We start from the raw sequence: 20,768 nt of genomic DNA, 5'->3' as shown, positions 1-20,768 counted from the left end.
AGAAAAATAAAACAAATAAATATGGTAACTAATCCTTCACAAATCTATCCTAAAATAAATTCTTCACAAAATATTTTCATACCGTGGTTTCAATTAATGAGGTAGCAAGTGGGTTCCAATTAGTTCAACTAGATAAAATATTTTAGGGGTTTGCATGGGTCTGGTTGGGCCAGGTTAAGGGGTTTTTTTAACCCAACCCACCATGGTGGGTTACAAAAATCCAACTTAAGCCAACCTATCATCATAGGGATCCAACCCACGTGGATCGGATTGGACCATGGGTTGGACAATTTTTTTTAATTGTTATTATTTTTATTATTATTAAATTGAGCATTAGAACAATACCATCATTAATAAGAGCAAATTTATAACAAAAATTCAACACAAACTATATGAGGAGAACTTAGGCATTGAGTTTTATTTAGGAAGAAGGGCAAAAAAGTAAATAACAAAATTGTATAATATATCTTTAAATATATATTAAATATAGGTGGGTTAGGTCGCATTAGGCGGATTGTGAATTTTATGATCCAAACCCAACTCGGCCCATGGTAAAATAAAAAAGAAAAAAGAAAAAAAATAAAGAACAACCTAACCCAACCCACCAACTCATAAAAACCGACCAAACTCAGCGCGTTGGGTTGGATTAAGTCGGTTTTGGCGAGTTGGTTACACCCCTGAAATCTTTTATCATTGAACAAAAGATCCAGGGTTCAATCTCATAAGTGGAAACTATCTTTAAAAAAGAAAAAGAAGAAGAAGGTAATGAGGTGGCAAAATATAAGTCCAAGCAGGTGGTCAAAACCAAGACATAATTCCTTGAAACTTAATTGTGATGCTGTTGTTGGGTTGAGTCTCTTCTATTGTTGTGGTTGTCAAATATTGGAGAGGGAAATTGGTTTGTGCTCACTCAAAGAAGGTAAGTACCCACATCTCTCTTCAAGTTGAGGCTGAGGCAGCAATTATTTTAGCACTTAATATTACTACTAAGCTTAATGCCTCCTATTTTGCAATCGAAAGTGACTCCAAAATATGCATAGATTCTATAAGAGCTCTTGTTAATCAAGTTCCATGGAGGTTGCTTAGCTTTGTATTAGTGGGTTATATATTTGTTGATCTTGGTTCTATATCATTTAGCTGGGATTATCATGAAGCGAATTTAGTGGCTCATGAACTAGTCAAATGGTCTTGTAGCCATTTTTATTTTGGTAGTTTAAATAGTTTTGGTCTTGGTCATTGCCCTCATAGTGTTGAAGATGTAATTGTAAAGGAGGTTGACACTTTGTGTAGGTTTTTTGTTTTTTTTCTCTGTCAATAAAGTGCTTTATTGTGGGTTTTAGTTAACTCAACTAGTAAAATCTCTTATAATTGAATAAAAAATCTAAGGCTCAATTCCCGCCTATACAAAAAACCGAATAGTGTCTTGATCCGATGATAAAGAGCTCAATTATCAAAAGCAAACACCATATGTTGAAAAAAAAGTTTTATCTATTAAAAAAATAGGTTTAGTAATATATCATTTATCACGAACATTTGTTATTGACAATTTGATCTAACTTATTGTGATTTGTAGAAAATAAAAATATTGCCAAAAATAATGTTCAACATGAACCATTGTGAAAATTTTTGTGCGCATAAATGATTAATCATAATGCGAATCCACCAACTTACATTCATAGATCATGGAAACCTTATTAATCCACACATCATCAATTCAAAATTTCGAACATCATTTTTTTTTTTTATAAGTGAAGTGAAAGATTAATTTGGTAACATTTTTATTCCAACACCACCAAGATAAACATTGATGGGAAGTTGTGACCCATACCCAACTCTATCTATGCTAACTACAATTCCTACATGCAAAAGTGCATAAACATTACTTAGAATACAATTTCCCCAATTCCCCAATAAAAACCATCGCTTGGATACCAAGTCTCTGTAATCTATCACCATTATTATTATCATTACTTCTCACTTCCCAACCATCTCCACTGTCGTTGACCCATCAGAACTACTCTCTCTCTCTTTCTCAGAGAAAGAAGGCGTTTCCTTCGGCCTTGAATTCTCATCGGTTTTCACTGTTCAGCAAGTGAAAAAAAAAAAATGGCGGAAGAAAAGGAATCGACTTCAGTTCCTCTGAGTCAAGCTGCTAATGGTGGTGAAGATCCAGAGGATCCAGCAAAGTCTCCTCCTTCCTCTCCCAACTCTTCCACTCGCAAGGTCTGTCTTTGTTTCTTTCTCTCCGTGTGTGTGTGTGTGTGTGTGTGTGTGTTTATTTCAATCTGCACCGTCTAAGTTGTTGACTTTGAACTGTACGGATCTACTGGGTATCATTGTTAGCTACTGGGAATTTGTGTTTAGTAGTAGAGGGATGTTAGTAGTGCTTAAAGGTTACTTGGGTTTATGGTGAAATAGTATTTAGTTTGGATTTGATGCTTGAAAAAGGTAACCCAGATGTATTTTTGTTAAAAAAGGAAAAAAAGAAAGAAACCCAGGTGTGGATTTGAAATAATTTATAATGCAAGAATTGAAGTTGGGAAAAAGAGTAGGATGTGCTGTAATTTATGATTAGGATTGTATTTTGGATTCTGTTTAAATTATTGTAGATGTGGTAAAATCCAATCCGCTATTTTTAAAATATATGTATAAGATTTTAACAATTCCAGAGTGGAGTTTCCCTAGAACTTTGGAGACTCAGAGGACCTTAATTCGTAATTTACTATTTTAAACATTGTGTTTGGGATGATGGGTTTATTGAAATGCTATTGGTTTTTCTTTTGATGGTAATTTGGAATGGATATGGGTTTTTGTTAGATAACAGAATGGTTGAGGCAAGTTTAGGAATTTTGAGGTAATTAAAGAGTGAATATAGAATTGGTAGATGCTGGTAGCAAGCAAAATTGGTTTGGTTTTTATGAAAATAAATATGGAACAGGGAGGTGGTTTTTGTAAATTAGACACGTGGTCAAGCCTCATTAATTTGTTGAGGATCCATAGTTGGCTCTAAAATTTTGAGAGTAAGGCTCGGCTGTTGTTGTTGGAAGTGGTTTTCGTAAGAAAGTTACATACAATCGATGAGGGATGTACAGTAACTACAGTTTTCCATTTATATGGCACTCATTTCTATTGATGCAGAGTTCCTGATTACCAGTAAACACACTGGCTGGGAGGTCATGGAAGAACTTGGTATCAGGCAGTAAACCAGAAAATTTATTGTAGGAGACATTCAGAGATACTAGGTTATCAAGATTACCTAGTACTCTCAGGCTTCCTGTTAGCATGTTGTGAGACAGATCCAGGTTGGCAAGCTTTGAGAGATTAGAGAAGCTCTCTGGAATGGGGCCTGTCAGAGAATTCTAACTCAAATTCAAGAGAATATCTAATTCTTGGAAATGACCAAGTTCTTCTGGAATAGAACCAGTGATTTTGTTGCTGCTCATAAGTCATATCCAACAACTGTAAACCCCTGCAGAGGCCAAGTGATGAGGGAATCAAACCAGTAATCTGGTTCCCACTGATTATCAGTTTGTTCAAGGATGTAAGCTTGCCCAGATTCTCAGGAATGGTGCCTGCTAATCTATTCATGGAAAGGTCTAACACATTAGGACCAACAAGGAATTCAAATGATGAGGGGATTATGCCTTGGAGTGCATTTCCATGCAAATCAACCATTTCTAGTTGATTGCAGTTGCCAATTTCAGGAGGAATTTCTCCGGTGAATTTGTTGTCTGACATTTCAAGAAAGCTCAAATTTTGGTTTAAAATCCGCTATTTTTAAAATATATGGATAAGATTTTAACAATTCCAGAGTGGAGTTACCCTAGAACTTTGGAGACTAAGAGGACCTTAATTCTTAATTTACTATTTTAAACATTGTGTTTGGGATGATGGGTTTATTGAAATGCTATTGGTTTTTCTTTTGATGGTAATTTGGAATGGATATGGGTTTTTGTTTAGATAACAGAATGGTTGAGGCAAGTTTAGGAATTTTGAGGTAATTAAAGAGTGAATATAGAATTGGTAGATGCTGGTAGCAAGCAAAATTGGTTTGGTTTTTATGAAAATAAATATGGAACAGGGAGATGGTTTTTGTAAATTAGACATGTGGTCAAGCCTCATTAGTTTGTTGAGGATCCATAGTTGGCTCTAAAATTTTGAGAGTAAGGCTCGGCTGTTGTTGTTGGAAGTGGTTTTCGTAAGAAAGTAACATACAATGGATGAGGGATGTACAGTAACTACAGTTTCTATTGTGGTTCCTATTTAATTCGTGAGTTTTGAGGATGGTAGAATTATATTGTAGATTGCGTGTGAAGTTGAGACCACATATGTGGGTTAATTGTGGTTCTTAGTGATGGAAACATAAATTTTCATGGAGTAGAGAAGTTAAATTTACTACTGAGGAAGAATGTTCAGAGAATACAGCTGAGGTGACTGATGAGCAATTGTGTGATACAGTCATTATATCATTTCATTGTTGCTCTTTTGAGTGCTCTTGCTCAAATGACATCTTCTCCATTCATAAGAGTGCAATGATGAGTGAGGTCTTGGGTTTAAGACCCACCAAATGCGTAGGTAATTGCCAATTAAAAAAAAGGATCATTGTTCCTCTTTTGAGATTTGGTTGGTCTTTGCTTGGCATAGAATATTCAGTGTTCTGCATTTTTAATAAGTCCTATTTTTCTGGAGCAAATGTAGTAAAAAAAGAGGGGAACAGGAATAAATGATTTAAGACCTTTTCATTTTAGAGTTTCTGATCAAAATCTGTTAGGAATAAGATTTACATATTTTATTGCCATAGGGTAGTTGTGCAGTGAACTTTCTGGTAATAGTGGAGTAAAACTAATGAAGTAGAACAGAAATTGAAAGGAAATTAATGGAAGAAATGAAGAGGAATTTTGACTGGTTCGAGGGAGTAACCCTCTAAGAAACGTAGAGAGGGAAAAGAGAGGGAACACAGAGAAGAAGAGGAAACAAATTGTAGTTTTATTTCCCATTCTTTTCTAAAAGGTACATCACAAGTATTTAAGCTAGGCTCGCCTTTACAATTGCCAATAGGAAGCTAGATTTAGTAACTAATTGACCAACAGTCCAGCTGTACAATTAACCCCACTACTAACTATCTAATACTAATTAAATGGATGGTTATCTGCAAAGAGAAGCTTCCTTTGAAAAGTCTCTGTTGTTATTAATTAGATGGATGGTTATCTGCAAAGAGAAGCTTCCATTGAAAGGTTTCTGTTGTTATTATTATTATTTTTTGATGACATAAGAGAACTTCACTCATATTAGTTTTGCGTTGCAAAGCATATTGTTTAACAATCTTCAATGTTAATCAAACTCTTATGGGCAATTGACCCCCCCTGCCAGAACTAGTTATTGGGTAATCCAGGGGCTTTTTACCCTTGATGGGCTAAGTAGTTTATCCTCTTGCCCAGGAGGCAAAATCTCTGTTTTGTTATAGTTATTATTATTCTTTTTCTTGTTGTTGTTGTCATTATGGAGGTTTACCCCCCTCTCTTTGGGTGAAACACCTACTATATCAAGTGATAGACTTACTGAAGGTTATGGTTGAATATGGAATAGATTCTATGGTTGCCAATTGTTTCACCGACTTGTAAATATAATTGCAATCAATACGTTGATCAGTTGGTAATGAATTCCTTAAGATAGGAACACCATCTCAAATATTTTAAGTGGTGATGTTCCTAAAGTATACACTAGGTGGAACTAGAGAGCATCACAGTTTGGGGGGGAAGAAAAGTTTCACTGACTTGCAAATATAATTGCAAGCAATACATTGATCTGTCTCTTGGGTCCTCATCAATCATTTTCTTGCATAAAATGGTACCCTCTTCCTTGTTGCAAAGGGATATCTAAGTGAATTGATGGTTAGAATTTTTGGAGGACCTCGTGATATTCTAGAGTGATCTTATGAAGTATTTGTATCATCAAGTAGCAACATGCAAGCATCAATTCCTTCAACTCAATGATCACAAGGAGCAATTTCAAGGGAGGGAACAATGGCTATTCGAACAATTGGAATCATTATAGAAAGCTCTTTCCAGAAGGATGTTTTTGAAATTTGTTTCTTCTATTCCTAGTTAGCCTAAAATTTGAACTTATGCAATATGATTTAAGATGACCTGGATCACCCTAGAAAGAAATTTACCCAGATTAAATTTAGTCTTGTTCCAATTAGGACATTTTGCATGTTAAATATGCATACCTTGTGGTCTTGCTTAAGCACATTGGCACTGTTTTCCTTGGAAAGTGTTCTAATTTACATTGTCATATATAGGCAGTTTTGTTATGTTGATTAGAAAAGGAACATACAATGTTTTCACTTCTGACTTCCGATTCCAATCACTTTTCAGGCATGCTGTTTTGTTCTTCAGAGTTGGGTTTCAAAGAAATTTATGACTGGATGGTAATAAACTTTAGCATTGCTTTTGAATTTCTTATTGCTTATCAATTTCTTATCTCCAAGCCTAATATTGCATTGAATTGTGAAATTGCAGTGTGGTTCTTTTTCCAGTTGCAGTTACATTTTTTATTACATGGTGGTTTATTCAATTTGTTGATGGTTTCTTCAGTCCAATATACGACCAGCTTGGTTTTGACATATTTGGTAAGTTTTTTTTTAGGGCGCATAGAGTACATATTCGGTAAATTTTGGATGCATTATAACTAATTTTGATGAATGCTGCCTTTTAAGAAGTATGGTGAACATATATAGCTCAACTGCTCAACTTCAGCAGTATTTAAACAATATGTAAACCCTGCTAAGGAACAGGGCATCCTTTTTGAATGCGAATGTATATTGTTAATGAGGAAGTTCAGTTAAAAATAATTCAAATTGTTTTAGAAAATGCCATGAAAACAACTAGGCTAGTCAACATTGGTTCGTCTGTTGCACAAGTTATGAATTACCCTTACCCTTGTTGTTTTTATCTCTCACTTTTATTAGCAGACTTTATTGATTATGAAAACGAAGTTTTCAGTGTGGCGGTAGTAATTTAATTTGTCCAGAAGGTACAAGGTTGGTTGGATATCCAAGTTATTTAGAGACCTTGGTGGTTGTGGGCATTATTAGAGAATTAAATGATGTCGTGGATTCCGTTGATTCACTGGCTGCTTATAATTTGACTGGATTGTAATGCCTTGGCCATGTCTCAAAAGATATTTACTCGTATGATAGTGTATTTATGCTTTGCCCAGTTTTTAAGTGGACTTAACTAGAAATTTTGTTGATGTAAAAATCTGCAGCACACCATCTTTATGCTTTGCCCAGTTTTTAAGTGGACTTAACTAGTTGTTATTATGCTTTGGGCGATCGTTCTTCAATTTGCTTTTATATTCCCCATCTTTTATTATATGTATCAAGACGCTTGGTTTATGATGCAGGACTTGGGTTTATCACATCTTTACTCTTTGTATTCCTTGTTGGTGTTTTTGTTTCGTCATGGATTGGTGGTACTGTTTTCTCAATTGGAGAATGGCTTATAAAGCGAATGCCTTTCATTAGGCATATATACTCAGCCTCCAAACAAATTAGTTCTGCGATTTCTCCAGGTACATAATTCCATTAATATTTGCTTGCTTACTAATTATATCTAGTTGGATAAAGGGAATCAAAATGCTGTGACATCATTCTCTTCTCTGGAGCACTCAGGCTTTGTTTAACTAGGAATGTCTAGCGGTCAGGTCATTGTATTGTTGTTGATAGTTCTGTTACAAAAAAAACACTTAATACTTTCTTTTTTATGCATTTACATTGCAATCACAACACATGACTTGCTTAGGTGATTGTACTACATGAACTATTACACTTGATATGTAATCATTATATTCACAGCTAATTATCAATGAATTTTTATTCAGCATTTTGCTGTGGCAGTCTTTATATGGGATAGACACTTATACCGTATAACTTGGTTAAATTCAAATTTTAAACATGGAAAGGATATGTGTTTCTTCAACTCCTTGATGATGTGATTAAATCTTGCATAAATTATTTGCTAAGATGCATACTGAACACCCATGTCCATAGACTCCATACCTGAAATTGTTTGCTTCTTTCCAGTATGGCTGGTAATTTTGGATGCATTATGATCAAGTTAGGTTCACTTGGTTGGTATTGGATGGTTGTATAGAAGCTAGTTTTATTTTGGCCCTGAGTTTTGATCTTTCAATCAATATTGTTAGCCAGATTCTGGAAACTCTATAAATATACTCTAAACTGGCCTGTATCATTACCTTTTCTGCAGACCAAAATACCACGGCTTTCAAAGAGGTTGCAATTATCCGTCATCCACGTGTTGGTGAATATGCCTTTGGTTTTATCACATCAACTGTCATCCTTCAGGTATTCTTTATACTCCCTTTTTGACTTGCAAAGCTTATCTCATGAGTACACAAATTTGCTTGAACATGTTGAACCTTTATGTTTGAGTCAAGTTTGAGTAATTTATCTTTCTTTTTCTTTATTATCATCTTGTAAGCTGTTTTCTGTGAAGTTCACTTGAGCACACTAAGAATTATAATTAAGAAGGTCCACATGACAGGTCATTTTTTTCTGAGAGTTTTTATTTATTTATATTTATTTTTATGAAGGAAATAGTTTCTGATATAGGTTTTCTAATGGTCATCTCCATTTTAATATGTTTCAGTTTAAAAGGTAAAACTGTTTGACATGGGATTTGTGTGGGATCAGGCATTTATTTACATGAATCATATTGTCCTTTTGCTTTTTTTTTTTTTTTTTTTACAAGTTACTAAATTTTTTCTTTCTTTTGTTGGTTTTTAATGCAGAGAGATAATGAAGATGAAGAATTATGTAGTGTCTTTGTCCCAACAAATCATCTATATATTGGTGATATACTTCTAGTTAACTCCAATGAAATCATCAGACCAAATCTTTCTATCCGAGAAGGCATAGGTATGTCTTCTGTTTATGTTGCTATCTCCACTTTGTTGTGTAAATCACAGTATATGAATGTTGAACATTTTTCTATTACCTTTGAGCATATATTTTTATCTGTTTTTACTTACATTTTTGGGTAATACTGCAGAGATCATTGTTTCTGGGGGTATGACAATGCCACAAACAATTTCTCCTTTGGAAAGGGGTGCTCGACAGAATGACAGAATCCCTTTGAATAGAATAACCTAATGACATCAGAGAAGGGGCATGCCTGTTTAAATTGTAATTACTTTGAAATCCAAGAACTGTGTGCAAGCATAATAGTGATGTTTGATGACGGGGATGACGCGATTATGTTCGTTTGTAGCAGCAGGTTTTAGGATGAGCTCTTATGGTTGCTTTATTTTGTATTCTTTTAGGTCAAAAAATTTATTTTTTAGTTATAAGTCTACTTGGGCATCTTTGTTGGTGCATGTGTATACAATGTTTAGTACTGTCTGCTCTGTTACATCTTTGGTCACAAAGGAGGAAAGTTGCCAATATATTTTAGTTATTGCATTTCACACATCTTTAAAATAATTGTTCTCTCACTTTACCATTGTGCAGTCGATTAATGATCAAGTAGGTGATTTTTGAGGTGCCTTGCAAGTCTGCGAACACATTATCACTCAATAATAAGAAACAGTTTCAAATACAATCGTTTGAATTTTTGATAATCAATCCATGTTTTGTTTTCTGAGACTTACCTCCCCTGTGATTAGCTCTATGAGGCATTGCCATTTGCCATTAACTTTCATGGAATTGGATGATGTGATAAGTGCCAACATTTTACTTACTAAGAATCGTTACATCTACCAAATGATGCACAAAAGTAGGACACTGGGACTGGGATGTTTTCTTGCTCTTCTATCTGGTCTCATTCGTACATGTGATGAGGATGCAGAGTCCATTAGCAATCCAGAAAATTCCTACAATCCAAAACAAGAGAAGACAAACCCAAGAATATAATAAAGGTTTTTGAAAAGTTAGTAGAAATAATAATTTTGGACTTGTGTTTGTTGACACAAATGAAATGATCCATACATTTAAGAGTAGGGTAAAGTAAAACTTAATAGGTTCAGTGCCTCTAAATCTAATACAACTGGTTTATTAGTGTACTTGACCCAAGTCAAGTCCGTAAGTTTGGGCTAGATCCATCAGGAGTGTTACCAGCCCAATTAAAATTTAGCAAGAATTCCCACAAGGCCAAGGCGTTATAGCAAAAAAGGACATCCAAGTCCCAAGATTCCAGATCATAGGGAGAAAGTAAACCCAAGCTGCTCCTCTCCTCTAGAGTCTAGACTAGAGTCAGGAATTTTTTTTCTAAATAACAATAAATATTAAAAAATTTAGTTAATTGTCACGTTTCAAAACAATTTTGAAAACTAGCATCTCGAGTGTCTAAAACTCGAGTTCCAAAATAAAACTCGAGTTTTTAAGTCTCGATTTGTAAGTGGATTAACTTAAAGTGGGAAAAAAATCAGGCTGAAAATCGAGTTTTAAAAACTCGATTTCCATTAATTGAGAAAAAACGCCGCTATAGGTCTTTAAATAACACAAACCCCTCTTCAAAACCCTAGAATTTTGAGATATCCAATCCGACACCGTTTCATTCCTCTTTCTTTTGCTGCAAAAGAGTCAGTCTTACACTGTTATCTCTTTCATTTTCGTTCATTCTGTATCTCAATTCTCAAATAACACAAACCCCTCTTCAAAACCCTAGAATTTTGAGATATCCAATCCGACACCGTTTCATTCCTCTTTCTTTTGCTGCAAAAACCCTGAAACCTCCCATGGATTTCGACGCTTACGACTACTTGGAGAAGACGGTGGTGGAGGAGAAAGAGGACCGAGACTCCAAGAAGAGCAAGAGTAAGAGCAAGGAGAACAGTGAGAGGAGTTACAGGAAGAGAGAGGTTGATCAGGAAGAACCTGCTCTACCTGACGGAGATGACCGCCGGAGCAAGCGCTCCAGAGCTACCGCCGATGAAGAGAATGGAAGCGATAAGAAAGAAAAAGATCGCGACCGAGACAGAGACAGAGATCGAGAACGAGAACGAGAACGAGAACGGTCTGGTCATCGCGAGAAGGATCGGCACCATAGAGATTCTGATAGAGAAAAGGATCGCGAGCGAGAGAGGAGTAGTAGAGAGAAAGAGAAGGATAAGGATAAGGACAAAGAGAGAGATAAGGAGAGAGAGAAGGAGAGGAGGGAGAGAGATAAGGAGAAAGAGAGGGAGAGAGAGAGGAAAGAGAGGGATCATAGAAAGGAGAAAGAAGAGAAAGAAAGGTCTCGGAGAAGCCGGAGCCGGTCGGAACGGGACAGGGACCGGGACCGCGATAGAGAGAGAGAAAGAGAAAGAGACTTAGAGATAAGAGACACTAGGTAATTTTCTGTTTCTGATTTACCGGTTTAATTCTCTGTTTTTGGTTTCTGCAACTAATTGGTTACTTTATCTTTGCTTTTTTTTTTTTTATCCATTTCATTAATTTATTTTCAAATGTTCATAGCTGCATTGTGCAATACATTAGAGAATGACAAGACTGTTTCGCATTTCTGGGTATGAGTAAAATGACTTGTAATCGTATGTTAGAGTATGACTAAATTTCACCATTTCTTATTAGAATTAGTTTATCATAGTTGTGGGGATATTGGGCTTAGGAGTCCAACAGTTGGATTAAATTTTGGGCCTGGGGTCTCATCCGAGGACGGAAGATTGCCTGAAGAAGAAACATCTCTGTTAGAAGAGACTGAGTTAGTAAATGGAGGATAGTTCTGATCAAAAGGACCCAAACGAAGGGTCTGAGGATAAAGGCACCCTCGGCTGACCATTGCCGAGGTCAGAAGAAGGTGTCTGTTGCTCAGAGTGACCTCACTAAAAAATCTCGTTGGTGTTGATGAGCATTGTAGAAGCATCAGGCAAGGGAAAGACCTAAATATCTAAGGAGAAAGCTGCCACCTTCGCATTAAATACACTCCAGTTAACTCCCTGGCCGCATTAATGTGGAGGTGATACCTGAATAGTGCATTTTAGCCTTACAACTACTATATGAAGACTTATCAGTATGACTGATGGGACAAGTATCCACACCGACGGTCTAGCAAGCACGTGGAGGGGATATATGAAAAGAAAAGACAGTATAAAAGGAGGAGGAAAAACAAGAAGAGGGGGGATCGGGAAAATTGAGAGAGAAAACACTGTAGTAATCCATAACCAAACTTGTAACGTAACTCGAACTATATATCAGAATCAGTGTCCTCGGAATTCGCTGAGGATGTATTTTCTTCTTATTGTTGTTGTCTAATTTCCTTTTGTTATCATCAAACTTATCCCATTCATTGTGAGATCAACTGAAGCCCATTTTTTCTAAGCCATTCTCTACAAATTCATTGTTTTGGGCTTTTTGGGCCAAAATCCATTCACGTGTTGGGCTAGAAGTTCAAACTTGGTCCTTACAATAGTAATAGAGAAGGTGCCTTAATTCTTAAAAAGTTAAACTTCTAACTTGTTGGACTCGAGCTATAGCATCCACTACACGTGAGATAGTTTGGTTACTTCAAATCTTGAAAGATCTGAATGTAAACACTAAACACACCAAATTTTAGCCATTCAATTCGAGAAAAAAACCAACAAGGAATTATAAAGACCCTCTAAATTTTAGGCACAAGTCAGATAGTTGATATCTTCACTAAAGAATCATCTGATAGATTACTATTGATACATCATACATTAGAGTAATCATTTTACTTCCAATGTCATGCACTGAAAGTCTCTGTGTGCTAGAAATCATCAATGCCATTAGATTCACACTGAGACTTCTAATTTTCTCAAGACTTGTAGAAGATGGGGCTAGTAAGCATATACCGGATGGTCCAGACCTCATTTCAATCTTTTTTTTTTTTGATAAATAATGAAAATTTTATTAAAAAACGAAAAACAGCCAACCTGAGTACATTGGGAATGTACTATGGGGCATAAATCAATAACCAAGATTACAACGATCAAGTAAAACAGGAAGGAAAGAACAAGAAAAATGACAAAAGACCACATTCCAATCGAGGAGAGTGTGTAAAAAAAAAGACTTAATCTCTAATATAGAGCGTTCACATCCCTCAAAGCTTTTAGCATTCCTTTCGCGCCAAATACACCATAACAAGCAATGAGGCACAATTCTCCACAACTCAATATTTCTATGTCGTCCAAACTTACCCTGCCAAGAGTCAAACAGCTCAATAACTTTCTGAGGCATAACCCAATGAATTCCAATCAAACAAAACACCAACGACCACAACTCACAAGCAATTGGGCAATGAATAAGAAGATGATCCACTGACTCCCCACAATTCTTACACATATAACACCAATCAAGAACTAGCACACGTCGTTTGCGAAGGTTATCTGTTGTTAAAATCTTACCTAAGGAAGCAGACCATGAAAAGAAAGCTACCCTTGGAAGAACCTTCGATTTCCAAATCATCTTCCAAGGGAAGGATAAGATGGAAGGAGAGTAGAAGGAAAGATAGAATCCTCTAACCTCAAAACCTCTACTCCTTGCTGGCTTCCAGCACACCCGATCCGGACCCAATCCCCGTACCGTCGAAGAGTAGACCATATCCATAAACAGATCAAAGGATTCTTGTTCCCAATCTTGTGGAGGACGACGAAATTTGGCATCCCAATGAATCCTCCCACCAGACCAACACATAACCTCCGCTACTGAAGAATTCTTTGTTCTACTAATACAATAAAGTTCCGGAAAAGCCTCTTGGAGAGTACGATCTCCACACCACACATGCTTCCAAAACTTCACTCTAGTACTATCCTCCACATCATACAAAAGTAGTTAAGAAAAACTCATCCAACCACTCCTAATATGTCTCCACAAACTAACACTATAAGCACTGGTCACATTTTTCGTGCACCGACCACCCCAATCATTCCCATATTTCACTTCAAGATAGCTGAAAGAACCAGGGCTATCTTGAGGGAAGAGTGTTAAAAGGAAAGAAAGAAATATCCAAACGGTATCGTTTTGTCTATTGAGCATACTGAAGAGAAACAAAAACAGTGAAGCGACTTCGTTCTATTAAAAGAGATTTAAGTGGAACACATGACATGAGACGGCGTAATTTTGTTAACCAAAGACAGATCAAATAAGTTTAACTCGAGGATTTCCAGTGCATATCAGACACGTGTTATGCAAGCTGTTAATCATGTAAAGTCTAGTCTTGATTCCCAATTGTGAGGGGTATTAGAAAAAAAAATGTTAATTGATTAAATTCACCACTTCCCATTAGCTTAAGCTTTTAGGACATTCAATATTCACTACCATTTCACAATATTCTGTAACTTGTACATATGGAGTGTATACTTGTGTGGATAATATGCCTCACCTAAAATAATCATTAATTTAATAAAATTTTATCGGCGATTGTATATGATAGGGTGATATATATATATATATATATAGTAAGAGGTTGTTTTAAGACGTTGAGAAAACTCTTCATCCTTAAACTTGTGAGTTCTTTTCAGAATTTCATATTAGGTGTTTGTAAATTTGATTCTTTGGATTTTCTCCATGCATGCTGAACTGCTTTAAGCATAGCCGACAGCCTGGTAACTGTTATTAGCATCTGGATATTATAATTAGGAAGGCGTGTCAGCCTATTATGTTACTAGTGAAAAGGGCTTTGTCGCGTTGGGCTGGCTTGGTTTAGAGTGATGTTGGTGATTTTATTTATCATAATTGTTGGGTAAATTGATTATTTAAGATTTGCCCTTATAGAAGAACAAGATTGATATTTTAATTGTCCATGTAGTCACATGATAGTCATATGATCAATATTTGTTATCTCAATTGGTGGGACACCAGTAGAAGGGCCATTTTGAAACAAGACGTTCATTCAGGGGCATTGAAATTTGAGGAAGGTGGAGTATAGACGAAAGAAATGCATTTACTTGCAATCTAACAACATGCAGATGGGAAGTTTTGTATGAATGTTTTAGAATTGTTCTTGTATTGATATGCTTACTTAATTGATAGGGACATTGAGATAGGATTAGTTATTTGACTGACCTGATGACATAAACAAAAGCCTAGAAAAATCTGTGTGATCCCTGTGGGTTCAGAAACTCTCACTAGCATGTGTATTGATATAAGGAGCAAATTAATTAGTTTGTTCTTATGCATCCTTTAATCTATGAACTTGTTTGATTATCACCAGCATATTTTGTAATTTTTTTTATTATAATAATGTATTTTCCTGCTATAATTTTATTTTAAAATTGTCATCTTAATTATTTTGAAACTCCTGTTGGAGAATAGGAGATTTAAAGATAAGAAAGAAGTGGTGGAGCCGGAAGCAGACCCAGAAAGGGATCAGAGAACTGTTTTTGCATACCAGGTTGAGTCTTGCTCCCATTACTTTACGTTCTTGAAGTGCTATAAGGAATAATATTTATTAATGTCTTTTGTTTGCATGTGTTTATTGATTACTTTGATCTGATCATGTGAATTTGGTGTTGACAGATGCCTCTCAAGGCAAACGAGAGGGACGTATATGAATTCTTCTCAAAAGCGGGCAAGGTCAGTGGGGTTTATTTTTGATAAACTACGGATCATTAGCATAGTTGGATTTCTTTTACAATATGTTGTATTTAATCTCAATAGTGGTATTATCCTTTTGTGAAGCTTTAATGACTTTCAGCTTTGTTCATTTCTTCTTACATGTGTAAGAATATTAAATATTTACAATTTTTTTGCATGAGACATTGCTTCAAACATGATGAATGCATGTTATTTAAAAAAATTTGGTTCCTATTGCAGTATATCCTCCCATGCCTTCAGTAAGAGGTAGTATATTGACTCTTGTGTTTCAACATTCTGTATATGTGGGGTGAGTGAAAACGTACATATGAGTTATGCGATGATCTTGTGAGCACCCTGACATAGGCGTTTCTATATGCAGTGTGATTGTCTAGTTTCTCCTTTATATATTATCCTTTCAAGTGAGATTGTGGTCCTATTTGGTAAAACCTTTTTTTTTTTTTTTTAGGTGAGGGATGTCCGACTAATCATGGACAGGAATTCAAGAAGATCTAAAGGAGTTGGGTATGTCCCTTTTGTTGGACAATGTTATACTTTTATGCGTGTAATCTCCTAAAATAATTATTAGGATATCACTTTTCAAGAATCAAGTTTAACTGTATTCTTAAATGGACTAGCATTGCGATAATGATGAGGGATGATGGGAATACCTTGCACTCATGTTTAATCAATTCATGCTGCGTACTCAAGGTAGATGACATAACCTGAGTTTTTTTTGAACTTTTTTGGGTCCGTCTGTAATTTTCTTCAGCTACATTTTCTTGTTATAGTAAGGATGTCCCCTTGCATCTTCCATTTATAGCCTTCCAATTATAGATTGAAAGAATTTCCTTAATTTGGGTGGAGTTTACTTTTGGTAACAACTTTAGATAATGATAATTGCCCATCATTCCTTGTCCATTTTTTCTTGGCTCACAAATTTTTATTTATTTTAAATCTGGTAGTTCTTAGGATTTACTTGATAGCTGAGTCTCCTATTAGTGGTATGTAAAGTTTAAGTAAATTATCCCATAAATCATTTATTCTAGATTTGCAATGCCCACATCTACTTTGACATCGCTTGAACAAGAAGATGATCTTCTGGTCACTTCTTCCTCCTGTTTTGATAGTTTTTGTTCCACCTCTTTGAGTATATTTCTCTATTGTTTGTCCTTGTTACTGTGTCATTTAATATATGTTGTAGTTTTGTATTTTTCTGTTTTGAGCTAACATTTTCTTTTACATGAGTCCATCAGATTCATCAAAAGAAACTCAGCTTGAGCTCTCTGCACTAGAGTTTTTGTTTCCCTACATCTCTTTGCTATATGCTTTGTAAGTTTTAGTTGCAAGTCCTTTAGTCTCATATACTGTGAAAATTAAATCGTAAGCCTTGGTGGTATTGCAGGTATATAGAATTTTATGATGCAATGTCTGTGCCAATGGCAATTGCTCTCTCTGGAAACCTACTTCTTGGACAGCCTGTTATGGTTAAACCTTCTGAGGCTGAAAAGAACCTAGTTCAATCTACTGCTTCTACTGGGGGCTCAAGTGGTCTTGCAGGTCCATATGGAGCAGTTGATAGAAAACTGTATGTGGGCAACTTGCACTTTAACATGACTGAAAGCCAACTTAGAGCGGTATTGCAATTGCATACTTAATCTGGTTTATCATTGGCATTGGTTTTTTTTTTTTTTTAATAAATTTTTTAATTGAAGTGATAATTATAAATTTTCATCTATGCAATTCTTGAAATCATTCTGTTACTCAGATTTTTGAGCCATTTGGTCCTGTGGAGCTTGTTCAACTGCCCCTTGATCTTGAGACAGGACACTGCAAGGGTTTTGGGTTTGTTCAAGTCAGTACAAATTCTAGTTTTGTAAAAGATTGATTTTAATTGATAAGGTGATATACAAGTAGTTGTTTGATCTTCATGCTTTTGCAGTTTGCCAAACTTGAAGATGCAAAGGCAGCCCAATCTTTGAATGGAAAAGTGGAAATTGCTGGTCGAACTATCAAGGTAGGTTTCTCTTTATGAAGCTTTAACTTGGATGTTACAAGTGTCTAGAGCCTCTTGATCATTCTACAGTGATATTGCTGTTATTTATCTGTGTTTGTACTTTTGTGGCCATCATTACTTATTTTTGCAGTTCTGTGTGAATATCATCTTGACTAATCCTGTGCCTGTATATATAGGTTTCATCAGTTACAGAGCATGTTGGAACACAAGATACTGGAGCAAAATCAGCGGACTTTGATGATGATGATGGGGGTGGTTTGGTGAGTTAAATTTTGTTATCATATATAGGGAGTTTAGCTTTAGCATAAAGATGGGTGATCTATGTGGTTCAGTTTATTAGATTATGTTGATACTCATTTACCATAGGTAGAGTGCTGCATAATGCAATTCGGAGTATGGTTAATTTAAGATTATTTTCAATGTAGTTAGGCTGTTAGGGGGCTTGTCTCTTGGCAACACTTTTGTGCATAGCCATAGTGATTGATTTTTTATAAGAGCAGTTTAGTTGAAGAATTTAGCTTGCTAATAATTATGTTATGGATGCATTGAAGTTTGACTATGGCGTTGTAATATGCAAAATAGATATTTGTTTCAAAGTAGATAAATTAAACTTAGAAAGCCAAGGTCCTGTGTAGCATCACCAACTTGTGGCCTTTTTTTGGTACTAAAGCCTTATGGTCAAATTTTTACAGTATGAGCTATTCACTGATATAATTCTCTTTCCATGTAGTCTCTCAATGCTCAATCAAGAGCACTACTTATGCAGAAGCTGGATCGCTCTGGCATTGCTACAAGGTTTGTCTGTTAGCTATCATTGCATCATGTCATGATATGCAAGTACTAAGCTTAATTCTAATAATTTTGATAGTATTGCGGAGTCTCTTGGAGCTCCTGTGGTGAATGGGCCAGCTCCAAATGCACAAGCCATGGGCTTGCCTATCAATGGGCAAGCTGCAGTTTCTGTGCCAGCTCTTCCAGCACAAGCTCTCCTTACTCCAGCTGCAGAACCTGTTGGAACTCCCAGTGAATGCTTACTGTTGAAGAATATGTTTGATCCAGCAACTGAGGTCTGTGATTTTCTTGTATACTTATATACCTGTTGGATCCTTCATACCTAATGTTTTATATTTTTATGCAGACGGATCCAGACTTTGATATGGACATTAAAGATGATGTGGAAGAAGAATGTTCTAAATATGGCCGAGTGAAACATATTTATGTAGATAGGTGAGTGCATCAGCTGTATCACATTTCATTGTACCCTAGGTTGATATATATATCTATCTAGTGTATGATTATTTTAGTGAACCTGTTATTGGATTACAAGATATTTGCATATCTATTATGCTTATGAAATATCAAGATGATTTGGAGATCAGAACTATTTCATTAAAAAATGTTCAAAATTAGAGTTTTAATATTTATAAATGTGTTCTATTTTGGATAGTAAATGATATCCTGTTGAATCCAATTCATGTTATAGTTATATGTGTATGTATGATGTATTTAAACTTAGATTTTTGGCATACAGAAATAGTGCTGGTTGTGTGTATTTGCGGTTTGAAACTGTAGAGGGTGCAATGGGTGCTCAACGTGCAATGCATATGAGGTGGTTTGCCTGTAGGTCGATTTCTGCCTTGTACATGGTAATGTCTTGCTGCCTGTATTTCTTGTGTTCAACTAGTTGCATCCATTCAGAATTTAAAAGAATATTTCTTTTTTGCAGCAACCCCATGTGTATGAAGCCAAGTTTAATGTTGGAGCTTGAAGAAGTGCTTACGTGCAGGGTTACTTAAAAAAAACTTTTTTGACGAGTGCTTTTGGATATGTTAAAGTTGGAAGATAAACAATCCTCTTCTGTTCTCTTTCCCCCTTTTCCCTGGGTTTCAAGATAATTCATTTTTGTTCATACACAATGCATCCTATGTATGATAACAGTGATAGCTCTGTCCAGCAATGGATTGCTGTAATCTGTTTCATGACTAAGCATTTTGTTGTAATGTAAAACTTTAGATATCTTGCCATTGTTTTTCATTTCAGGCTCTTTAGTGCGTGTGTTGGTTTTTATGCATTTGTTTGCTTTCTCAAAGTTCTAACACTGTTTGGAGAGTTCACAACAGAATGAAATGAATTAGAGTGGATAGGTTATAAATGAATGGAATGTGGACTATAATTTTTTTTTTTTTTTTGTTTGATGTTTTGGAGTTACATAAGAGAAGGAATGGAAAGAAGAGATATATAATTTTGTTGTTATATTCTTTGCATTTTGTTTGTTTTTTTATATATAAATTTGGGATTTTAGTATTATATCATCATTTCATTGAAGCAGTGGGTGTTTCTTTCATTTTTTGGTGGGAATGGAATGAAGTATGATTTATTTCCTTCTTTTCCGTACATTTTAAAAAGAATTAAAAAAATATCTTACGAATATGGGAGTGGTGGTTCCAACTTTTCCCCCTACAATTTCCTTCCAAATGAGTCAATTAAGGTCAGTTTGGTTGGAGTCTTGGAGTAGAAAATATTTAGTTTTAGTTTTTCTTTGTGTGTGTTTGGTTGGAGGTGGAAAAGTGGGAGGATGGAAAACTTTTTGTTTGATTGAAGAGAAAAGTGGGAGGATAAAAAATATAGCTGATATAAATGGGTAAAATTACGTATTTTATCTTTATTCTATATATTTTAATTTGATTCTTAATCTTTCAATTATGTCAATTTGGTTTCTAACTTTTTAGTATCGTGTCAATTTAATATTTACCATTATCTTTTGGATGAAAATTAATGACATGTCTCATGGCCAAAACAAAAAAATTAACTTATGTTTAATGTGACAATAAACTTAAATTTTATTTTGATCGTTTATCATGTCAACAATTTTTATCTAAGATAAGTACTAAATATATAGTATAAACTATATAAATTGACTATTATGCTTTTGTTACATAATATGTAAGAAATAGATTTATTTGTATTCATTAAATAATAAAAATTAACACATCATTCACATAAATTTATATTATTTTTCCTTATTATTATATAGAATATAAATTTTCTGGGCAACAAAAACTGTATGACGTGTTAATTTTGCTGGGAAAAAAAACGTGGGCAACAAAAACGATAATATAAGTTCAACAAATTAATTTTAACTTCCTATAAAAAAAACTTTAACTAGGCAGAAAAGATCTAGTTAAAATCGTGGGCAAA

General features: G+C 35.1%; 2 protein-coding genes across 2 annotated transcripts; both read left to right on the top strand.

Annotated features, from left to right (window-relative positions):
- Positions 1-1,790: 1,790 nt before the first annotated feature.
- On the top strand, positions 1,791-9,521 carry LOC115950517 (protein LIKE COV 2-like). The gene is made up of 7 exons (XM_031067707.1): positions 1,791-2,223; positions 6,378-6,430; positions 6,522-6,631; positions 7,408-7,575; positions 8,271-8,368; positions 8,815-8,941; positions 9,075-9,521. The coding sequence occupies exons 1-7, from the start codon at positions 2,107-2,109 to the stop codon at positions 9,173-9,175; spliced, it is 774 nt and encodes a 257-aa protein (XP_030923567.1). The 5' UTR covers positions 1,791-2,106; the 3' UTR covers positions 9,176-9,521.
- A 1,086-nt stretch (positions 9,522-10,607) lies between these two features.
- On the top strand, positions 10,608-19,618 carry LOC115994536 (RNA-binding protein 39). The gene is made up of 13 exons (XM_031118738.1): positions 10,608-11,351; positions 15,293-15,371; positions 15,497-15,553; positions 16,023-16,078; positions 16,959-17,190; positions 17,322-17,408; positions 17,496-17,570; positions 17,747-17,830; positions 18,301-18,365; positions 18,439-18,637; positions 18,709-18,797; positions 19,102-19,216; positions 19,297-19,618. The coding sequence occupies exons 1-13, from the start codon at positions 10,759-10,761 to the stop codon at positions 19,336-19,338; spliced, it is 1,773 nt and encodes a 590-aa protein (XP_030974598.1). The 5' UTR covers positions 10,608-10,758; the 3' UTR covers positions 19,339-19,618.
- The last annotated feature ends 1,150 nt before the right edge of the window (positions 19,619-20,768 follow it).

The sequence above is a fragment of the Quercus lobata genome, chromosome 6 (genome assembly GCF_001633185.2).
Source record: "Quercus lobata isolate SW786 chromosome 6, ValleyOak3.0 Primary Assembly, whole genome shotgun sequence".
NCBI classification, from domain to species: domain Eukaryota; kingdom Viridiplantae; phylum Streptophyta; class Magnoliopsida; order Fagales; family Fagaceae; genus Quercus; species Quercus lobata.
The sequence above is the reverse complement of the archived record's forward strand: the minus strand, read 5'-3'. Positions and strand labels throughout refer to the sequence as shown.

Excerpts from the sequence above, each read along its gene's own strand:
- LOC115994536 (XM_031118738.1), top strand. The coding sequence starts at position 10,759 with ATGGATTTCGACGCTTACGACTACTTGGAGAAGACGGTGGTGGAGGAG. Across the intron at positions 16,079-16,958 it reads AGAAGATCTAAAGGAGTTGG|GTATATAGAATTTTATGATG; the intron begins GTATGTCCCTTT and ends GTGGTATTGCAG. Across the intron at positions 18,798-19,101 it reads AAACATATTTATGTAGATAG|AAATAGTGCTGGTTGTGTGT; the intron begins GTGAGTGCATCA and ends TTTGGCATACAG.
- LOC115950517 (XM_031067707.1), top strand. The coding sequence starts at position 2,107 with ATGGCGGAAGAAAAGGAATCGACTTCAGTTCCTCTGAGTCAAGCTGCT. Across the intron at positions 7,576-8,270 it reads TAGTTCTGCGATTTCTCCAG|ACCAAAATACCACGGCTTTC; the intron begins GTACATAATTCC and ends CCTTTTCTGCAG. Across the intron at positions 8,369-8,814 it reads CATCAACTGTCATCCTTCAG|AGAGATAATGAAGATGAAGA; the intron begins GTATTCTTTATA and ends TTTTTAATGCAG.